This window comes from Vicia villosa, linkage group LG4 (genome assembly GCF_029867415.1).
Source record: "Vicia villosa cultivar HV-30 ecotype Madison, WI linkage group LG4, Vvil1.0, whole genome shotgun sequence".
NCBI classification, from domain to species: Eukaryota; Viridiplantae; Streptophyta; class Magnoliopsida; order Fabales; family Fabaceae; genus Vicia; species Vicia villosa.
The window spans coordinates 156681629-156691682 of record NC_081183.1 but is presented as its reverse complement, the minus strand read 5'-3'; the positions used below and the strand labels follow the sequence as shown (position 1 = coordinate 156691682).

The following is a 10054-nucleotide window of genomic DNA, read 5'->3' as shown; positions in this document are numbered from 1 at the left end:
CCAATAATAAATTAAATTGAACACTAAGAAAATCTACATCGAAAAGAGCAAACAAGCCCAATCACTTAATTTAATATGTAGACATCAATTAACAAAGATTTCAAAAGCACCAACATGCTTTCATCCTTCCAAATTTACCGTCTATCAATACTGAACCAACTAACATACATATCTATTTAACTAAAAGAATGAGTAGGATCTAAAAACTTAAAGAGTAATCCATCCTCCCTAAGTAAAAATAGACATTTTAAATTATCTTATATACATAAATAATAAATAAAACAAGATCATACTAAAATATGTAAAGAAAAAAATAAATACAATTCCTTTTTTTTTTTTTTTAGGAAATTCCTCATGTAATAAAATCAGAAAAAAAATTATAAATAAGAATCGAAGGTTATGAATGGAAAATCAGAAGGAGAATTGTTTCGTGTACATTTTCACTCAACACAACTCACAGTGAACTGTGAACATACACACTTTTCAAGGGTTTTGCTCTGTTATTGATTGCGGTAGTTCCGATGGCGAAATCATCCTCGTCGTCGTCGAACTCTGAAAATTCCGGCGAACTTCTCTGCGTCGGAACTTTAGAAATCGCCACTCCCAAACCCGTTGGATTCCTCTGCGGCTCAATCCCCGTTCCCACCGATAAATCTTTCCACTCTTTTCATTCCGCTCTTCTCCCAACCCCGCAAACGTACTCTCTCTTTCTCTTTCCCTCTCAATAATCTATTTACTCGTTTTGATTCGAATTTCAATGCGTCATTGTTTTGTGTTTCTTTTGATTTTTCCAGAGTTAATGCTCCGCGATATCGGTACCGGATGTTGCCAGCTAAAACTGACCTGAATACGCCCCCGCTTCCTGCTAATTTCCAAGAAAAGGTTCTTCCTGTTGGTGCTGTTCAGTCCAAGGCAACTGCAGGAGGTAATTCTTTTTCAACATAGATAGAGTCAAGCTAATCATAGTCTTTCCTCAAAACTTGTACAGGAAGATAAACTCGCCACTTAACAAGTTTATATTGATGGCATAATTATATCAGATGATGAGGTGGTAAAAAAGTGTCTGTTAATGGAGAAATTAATAGATTAGTTCAAGATAAAAGGCCTTTTGAAATTGAGTTATCCCATGGGATTAAAGAGGTATATATGTTTCCCTCAAAGAAATATGTTTTTATCCCCTTGAAGATAAAATGAAGTAAGGTTGTAAAGATACTAGGGAGTAGGCAACCCATTGAATAGAACAATAGAACGGGGAATGATGAAAAGAGAGTCCAATGGTGTGGACAATGTCCGTCTTATATGCCAGTCAGGAATCAAATATATCTGGTAGATACCCGATCAAATAAAGCACATGCAGTTAGTTTAGTTGCATGATCTGCAAGTAAGACACATACAAACTCAAGCATGATTCTATAGGATATTAACTTCAAGACTACACCTAAAAGAAGACTACTATTCTAAGCGTGTAGAAACCTAGCAATGTTGGTGTACATCTATTCAAATGCAGACTATGTAAGATCAATCACTGTGAGAAGATGAAACTAAGGGTACTGTATGTTTTCACGTGGTAATCTAATGAGCAATATGAAGTCTCCCAGTCAAATGTAGAAGCCATGTTTTGAGTTATGACACAAGGAGGAAGTTTGTGAGGCAATTTATAATTTATCACATTAGATGACTTGAGAATAAAGTATGAAGCTCCTATCAAGTTGTTTTGTGACGAAAAATTTACTATTAGTCTTATTTCTAATCTTGCTCAAGATAATAAGGACAAAACATATTGTGGTAGTTTGACACTTTATTGAGGTAAGTTAAAAAAAGTTGCCTTATAACCACATAACATGTTCCTGTAGGGTGTCAGCAGGTAGATGTATAATGTTTAACCAGGCAACTACTTAAAAGTGCTTTCAAGATCTTATTGTAACCTAAGCTTGATTGATACCCATTCATCAACTTGAGGAGTAGTGTTGTGTACTTGTGATTAGAACCCTTCGCTGTACATATTACCTTGTTATGTTCTTTTTTATCTGCAGACCTTTTTTTTCAACCATATCTGTTATTAGGAAGATTATTTTCTGTAGTTATAGCTTAGTATTTCTTGGTTGGTAGACACTGAAAGAAGAGATGTATGCCTTTTACATTCACTGATGTTGTTTTCTTTTGATTCGACATCGTTTTGGTTACAGATTTTCCATGGGAAAGCACTTCCATTGCGTCAAATTTCACTAGAAAATGTGAGGCTCTTGCAGTGTCTGGCTTTGTCGACTACGGCGATGAGATTGACATAATTGCTCCAGCAGACATTTTGAAGCAGATATTTAAAATGCCATATTCCAAGGCTCGACTATCAATTGCTGTTCATCGCATTGGTGATACTCTTGTTTTGAACACTGGGTATTTGTCCTATTGTTGACTCTATTCGGCTGCAGTGCCTAACTTCCACTATTTAATACTATTGCTTATAATTTGCTGCTCACAACTATCCTTCTGGTCCCCGATATAATTTTCACTTCAGACTTGAACAGTCAACTTTTTTTTGAAAAGCATTGGAGAATTTCTATCACTTTTTGATTCAGAAGAAAGTATTAGTAGTTGGAGGGAAAGAAATTTTATAGACAACTCAATAGAATCATATTCTGGTCTTAGTGGATCAGATTTGATCCTGCGATCTATTATGATACAGCAGCACTGATTTTTTTTCTTCTTTTAAACAGTCATCCAGAAATAATTTAGCTCTTCAAATTTTTTATTTAAAGTTATTGTATTTGGATATGGGGCGTTTGTTTGATTGAATACTCCATTTCTGTAGTGCACTATTTGACTGGCTTCCTTTTCTTTTAGCAAACTTCCGTGTTCATAATCATATTCATCCTATGATTTAGTGACAATATTTGTGAACTGCAGGCCGGATATTGAAGAGGGTGAAAAATTGATTAGGCGGCATAATAATCAATCAAAATGTGCAGATCAATCTTTATTTTTAAATTTTGCTATGCATTCAGTCCGAATGGAGGCCTGTGATTGTCCACCAACTCATCATGTTCCATCAGAAGAGCAATCAAACTCTTCTGTTTTTCCTGGAAAAACACCCCACATTGTGGTACAGAATGATGATGTTGTTCAAGCTGAAGGATACAATTGCCATTCTGACTACTCACAGGTTGGACAGGACAGTTTATTTTGGAGTAGCAAAAAGAATAGGAGAAATAAGAGTCATGGTCCGGTTAATAAGGTGTCTCAAGTTGGTGAAAAACCCAGATCATCAATGCAAGAGTCTGAAAAACAGAGAAAAGTTGGTAATGATAACTTTCTAAGGGTTTTATTCTGGCAGTTTCATAATTTCCGTATGCTCCTGGGAAGTGACCTACTTTTATTTAGTAATGAAAAGTATGTTGCTGTGAGCTTGCATTTATGGGATGTCAAACGACAGGTAAAGATCATTCCTCTAAAATTATCACCTGATTTGTGTTTTTGTAAATTGCCAATGTTTGTTTTCCCTATTTTGACAGGTCACACCTTTAACTTGGCTTGAAGCTTGGCTTGACAATGTTATGGCAAGTGTACCAGAGTTGGCCATATGTTATCACCACAATGGTGTTGTTCAGGGATATGAGCTTTTAAAAACGGATGACATTTTTCTCCTTAAAGGGATATCGGAGGATGGAACCCCTGCATTTCATCCGTATGTTGTCCAACAAAATGGTCTGTCTGTTTTGAGGTTTCTTCAGGACAATTGCAAGCAGGATCCTGGAGCTTATTGGGTATTAATTTTTAATTTAAACGTTTGATGCTTTTGGGTTTATTATGTTAAATTTTTTAGCAAATTTGTTGCCTTGAGTAATGCTACCAATCCTGGCTTTGCATTTTGCAGCTTTATAAAGGTGCTGGTGAAGATGATATACAACTTTTTGATCTTTCTGTTATTCCTAAAAGCCATTCATCAAACAATAGTGATGATGCTTCAAGCTCCTTGCCGTCACTAATCAGTAGTGGTAGAAGTGATGCAGTATATTCCCTGGGAATTCTTCTCTATCGAATTGCTCACAGGCTTTCACTCTCAATGGTGTGGAAGAATTAGAACTATTTTTGGGTTAATCCTGCTTTGAGTGGTTTCTAACAGCCAATGACTAATGATTATTTCTTTTGCTACAGGTTGCTAAAAATAGGGCTAGGTGTGTGAGGTTCTTTAGACAGTGTTTGGAGTTCCTTGATGACTCTGACCATCTGGTATGTCTTAGGAATAATACAATTGATGTTAGGGGTGTGCATTTAAACCGGTTCATGTGATCCATAACCATAAATTTGGTTTCCAAATTTAAAAAACCCAAACCATTTTAGTCATTAACTGATCCAATCCATTTAAAGAAAAACCAATAATATTGGATACCCATTTATTCAAATTTGGTTTCTATTCCTAATCCAATTTACTTAAACGTCAAAAAAATTTTCTCTTAATGTCCCTGCTGTTACATTTTGATTAACAAAATCACATTGTTAATTTTTTGGATCCCAACATTAAATACACCTTACTCATTACTAATTAATAAATATTATTCTTTTAATTTAAGATTTTATTTCAAAACACTTTAAATATTAATTAAGATTTATTTAGTAATTTAAAAGAGGATTTTAAATATTAGAATAATTTTTGTTGTGGTGCTTAAATTTACTTGCAGACCTGTATGAAGTAATTGACATTAAATTTCGTCAAACACATGGATCATCATGCAAAATGAAAAAATTCAAAAATATGATAAGAACAAAACCAAAATTTAAATTATATATACAACATCCAACTTACTTAATAGAAAGAAACATATTCACATAGAGTAAATTATTAGAAAACAAATAAATAGTAAATTAGCATAAAATATGTCTGCACAGTACGTGTGTTCATCACAAGCAAAAAAATTTCAAAATTGGTTGAAGCAAAAAAAAATTGATGTAGTTGGTTTTAAGAAAAACCAATTCTTCATCAAAGGCTTTTGTTTTTAGCAGTATTGATGTGTTTGTTTAGTTGTATTATTTTGATCATCTTAGTAAATTCTTTATCAATTCTCTTGATTTATTGTTTCCTATTTGTCACATGTGAGGCCTACCGGAAAAACTCACCAAGATATTGAGAAAACAAGATTTTAAAAACTGATTTTTAAACTGGTTATTTTTAAAAACTGGTTTTTAAATTGGTTATTTTTAAAAATTGATTTTTAAACTGGTTATTTTTAAAAATTGGTTTTTAAACTGGTTATTTTTAAAAACTGGTTTTAAAACTGGTTTTTTAAAAGAAAATAAAACTGGTTTTGAGAGAACCGGTTTAAAACCGGTTTTTTTGTTAAAACTGGTTTTTGTGAAAAACCGGTTTAGAACCAAACCAAACCATATGTAAACCGGTTTTAAAAAATTAAACCGGTTTTAGTAAAATAGTTTTAAGATCCAAACCAAACCATATATATGGTTCAATTTGGTTTGGTTATTGATCCATGCACACCCCTAATTGATGTCTTACCTGGCCCTGTTTGTGGGGTACTTCCAATTATCTTCTGTTGAGATGACTGCATTTCTAATAAATATTTTGGTAAACAGGCGGTACGTGCAATTGCTCATGAACAATTTGCGAGGCTGATTTTAAATTATGACGAGGAGTTGAAATTAACTCCTGAATCTCTAGCTGTAGAATGTGAACTATCTGTTACTGAAGCCAAGGAATCATCTTTGGACGGTGAAAACAGTCATTCTGAACTAGTTGCCCATGAAATGTTTTATCTGCTTGCTGATGGAAACTCAGGTGAACACAGGAATATAAGTGAGCACTTAGAATCAGAAAGTCCTGCAAAGATGGTTTCTGAAGCATCCATTTCTGTTTCTGGGGAGCTTATACCAGCCGGCAACACAGAATTGACCAACCAAGAAGGGGTTGAACCATGTTTGTCTTCTGGTGTTGGGTCTTCGGTATGTGAAGTAAGTCCAGTTCCCGCACCTGTTGTTCAGACGGTTGCTGATCCAATCTCATCCAAGTTAGCTGCTGTACATCATGTTTCCCAGGCCATTAAGTCTTTGAGATGGATGAGGCAGCTTCAGAGTGCTGAACCAGAGATGATGGATCAATTCAATAATAGTCATGATACACCACCATCATCTTTTAATGTTTCTGTCTGTGCTTGTGGAGATTCCGACTGTATTGAAGTTTGTGACATTCGAGAATGGCTTCCAACGTCCAAGTTTGATCATAAGTTGTGGAAGCTTGTTCTTTTGCTTGGAGAATCTTATTTGGCACTAGCAGAAGCTTATAAAGAGGATGGCCAACTTTATCAAGCCTTAAAGGTTATACAGTTATCATGTTCTGTTTATGGATCAATGCCTTCACATCTCGAAGACACAGAGTTTATTTCTTCAATGGCTAGTTACTCATCTTTAAAAAGAGAACACATTGATATGAATGAAAACATGAAATGGTTGGATGATAGAGAAGAGGAGCATGTTTATGGATACATAGAAAGGAAATCTTCTACCTACCTTTTCTGGGCCAAGGCATGGGCGTTAGTTGGAGATGTTAAAATTGAGTTCCATAGGATAAAGGGTAAAGAAACTTCAGCACAAGATATGACAAAATCTGCTACCAGGGAATTGAGAATGTCATCTGAGGTTGTGAAGGAAGTAAAAAGACTGAAGAAGAAGCTGGTGCAGTTGAACCAGAACTGTAGTTCATGTTCCTTGGTAAATTGCAGTTGCCAGAGTGACAGAGCAAGTAGTGGAAACAGCGCAAGTAGCAGTAGTGCAGATGTAACCATGAATTATGGTAGAAAGCATAGTAAACGATTGTCTTCTAAAATTTCTAATCTCTTGCCTGCAATAGACTCAGGAGACGAGTTCATTCATGACAAGGAGAGTAGAAAAGATTCTGATGCTGAATATTTTGAGGACAATAATTATGGTGGAAACTTGACAGAAACTCTTCAAAGTAATCTGACTGAAGTTGAATCCTCAGCTGCTATGAACTTTAGAAATGTTGAGGAATCTTCTGAGATGGACAATTCATGCTCTAGTGCTGTCTCTCAAACTGAAGTTACTTCAAAGGAAACAGGAAAAGCCAAAATTGGTGGGATATTTGAGTACCTAGCAGAACCTCTAGCTAGAGATGTAGAGCACAATCTGTTGAGTGCATTGAAATGCTATGAAGAAGCTAGAAAAGCATTCCTTAAACTTTCATCTGGTTTGTCGGAGTTACAATCAGTGGTTAAAAAGAAAGGGTGGGTTTGCAATGAACTGGGCCGAATCAGAATTGAAAATAAAGAACTGCATAAAGCTGAGCTAGCATTTACTGATGCTATAGATGCATTCAGAGAAGTTTCAGATCACACCAACATAATATTGATAAACTGTAATTTAGGACATGGCAAACGGGCACTTGCTGAGGAGATGATATCTAAAATGGAAAATCTTAAACTACATAATATCTTCCAAATTGCATACAATCATGCATTGGAAACTGCAAAACTGGAATATAAAGAATCTCTTAGATATTATGGGGCAGCAAGGTTAGAACTAAATGCCATTAAAGAGGACGCTGATACTGGCGCAGACGGCTTAAGGAATGAGGTACATACGCAGTTTGCTCATACTTATCTGCGGCTTGGCATGCTTTTGGCAAGAGAAAATACTACAGCCGAAGTTTATGAGAATGGATCATTGGAAAAGACTCGTAGTTATACCAATTCCCATGGTAGAAAAGTGAAGAAAGATCTAAGAAAGCATGAAATTTCAGCTAATGATGCCATCAGGGAAGCATTATCCGTTTATGAGTCCTTGGGGGAGCTACGCAAACAGGAGGCTGCTTATGCTTACTTCCAGTTGGCTTGTTATCAGAGAGACTGTTGTTTGAAATTTATGAATTCTAATAATAAGAAAAGTGGTTTGTCAAAAGGTGAAAACAGCATCATGCAACGAATCAAGCAGTATGCATCTCTTGCAGAGAGGAACTGGCAAAAAGCCATGGATTTCTATGGCCCCAATACACATTCTAACATGTATTTAACTATTCTGATGGAGAGATCAGCTCTTTCGTTAAGCGTTTCAAGCCACTTACACTCCAATGTGGTATTTTCTTGCACTTCTTTCAAACAGTAATTTGATTTAGATTAGTGCTTCTTTTTTCTTGTTTGGTAATTTTCAATGAGATACTTAACTCATCATTTTTCTTCCTCTTTTTTTTTGCTACTATGCAATCTACTGTCTAGTACACGTATAGATAAGGGTTCCTTGATTAGTGGCATAATAGACAGGGTCCCTGATCTGTTTTCTAAGCCATTGCAAAATTAACTTAATCCCTTCCCTAGCAACAAAAAGATGATAGAGTTCTTGCATTTTGCTTCTTTATTTCCAGTTTATATTTTATCCTTATTGAAATTTGCATAGTGTGTGTGTCAAAGGAGTTGGTTGGGTTGAGGCGATATGTTAGATGTGAACTGCATATTTTTTTAATTGCTAGATTTCAACTATCTGGAGGATGAGAATAAAATGATGAAATTTCTTTTAATTTGCTGACTTGCATTTTTTAATTGCCATAAACCCAAACAAAAAAAATAGTGTGCTGTTCTAAACTACTATTGAAAACCTATAAATACTTTTATTGGAATCTTTGGTTTTTGGTAGATCATAGACCCATCAATCGATTCCAGACTTTCAGTTTATGTTTCTGACATTTGTTAATACTTTCTATTTTTTTTTTTCAGATGCTGGAGTCAGCTTTGGCTCATATGTTTGAAGGTCGGCATGTTTCTAATTCAAATATGGATACTTTCAGTATCAGTTATCCCGAACTTCATGCAAAATATTGGAGTCAGTTGCAAGGGCTTTTGAAGAAAATGTTGGCCACAGTGCTTTCGTCGAGTGCAAATAAATCTCTCAGCCAACCATCTTCAACGTCTAGCAGATTTGGTGATAGTCAAAAGATCAAGGAACTTTACAAGATGTCCCTGAAGGGTACTGACATGGCTCAACTGCATACTATGTACAGCTTGTGGATATCATGATAAGAAATTCATCCAATGGCATTGTGGAATGTGGATATTATCATAAGAAATTTATCACGTTATTTTTCTCTTGTTTACATAAGTTCTAAGTAATTTGTTTGCCACCCCTTTCTGATTATCTTGTATTGATATATCAGGATTTAGGAGTTAGGACTATATTCTCACTGTTGTTACTGTTGTAGCTATATCTGTTGTTACACTGTATATTGTGTTGTACTTCTGTTTCTATCAATTCTTGCATGGCTCAGCTGTAACTGACTCTATTGTCATGGATTGTGATGTCTAATGAATGCGTTTGAGAATGTCTCTATTATTCATATTGCGAGGCATTTAAATTCCGAAGCTTACAATCTTGCAAAGGACCTTATGGTGTTTTTAGCGGTGATTCAATTGAGATGTTTAATTGTAAAACCAACTAATCACTAGTATTCTTTCATAATCTTCAAATTCCCATTTGATGCTTACTTACTCTCGCACATTTTGTACTGATTGCAGAACCGACATTATTTTTCACCGGTTCTCCGAATACTTTGCTGTTCAAGTCCAAAAAAACAATAAAATTTAACTTGCGACCCTCTCAATTATACCCGAAATCTCCAATATTTTACATTATACCCTTGTTCAATATTTTATCATTATACTCTTCTAAAATTATTAATTAAATAATTTTAAAGTATATCGAAAGTTTCAAAGTTTCTAATAAAAAATTAATATTTCATCAGTTTTTGTCGGAAATTTTGAAAAATTACTAGAAAATTTTAAAATTTCCGGTAAAAATTCATTCAACTTTTACCATCAATTTCGATATGTGTGTTTTTATCGGAAATTTTGAAATTTCTGGTAAAAACTCGTGAATTTTTTTACAGCAATTTCAAAATTTGTGCATTTTAATTTTCGGTAAAAAAACTATTTTTTTATCGGAAATTTCACTATAACTATCAAAAATTTCATGCGTACCGGAAATTTTTAAACTCTTAAAGAAAATTTCGTTCGGCCATTTTATTCTTTTTTTGATCAGGGGTAAT

At 34.7% G+C, this 10054-nt stretch overlaps 1 protein-coding gene across 1 annotated transcript; it reads left to right on the top strand.

Moving 5' to 3' along the window:
- The first annotated feature begins 407 nt into the window (after positions 1–407).
- LOC131595651 (uncharacterized) lies at positions 408–9516 on the top strand. Its single transcript, XM_058868065.1, has 9 exons — positions 408–697; positions 795–925; positions 2187–2394; positions 2905–3430; positions 3510–3761; positions 3872–4063; positions 4153–4227; positions 5584–8094; positions 8730–9516. Exons 1-9 carry the CDS (start codon positions 522–524, stop codon positions 9027–9029), a joined length of 4371 nt encoding a protein of 1456 aa, XP_058724048.1. The 5' UTR covers positions 408–521; the 3' UTR covers positions 9030–9516.
- The last annotated feature ends 538 nt before the right edge of the window (positions 9517–10054 follow it).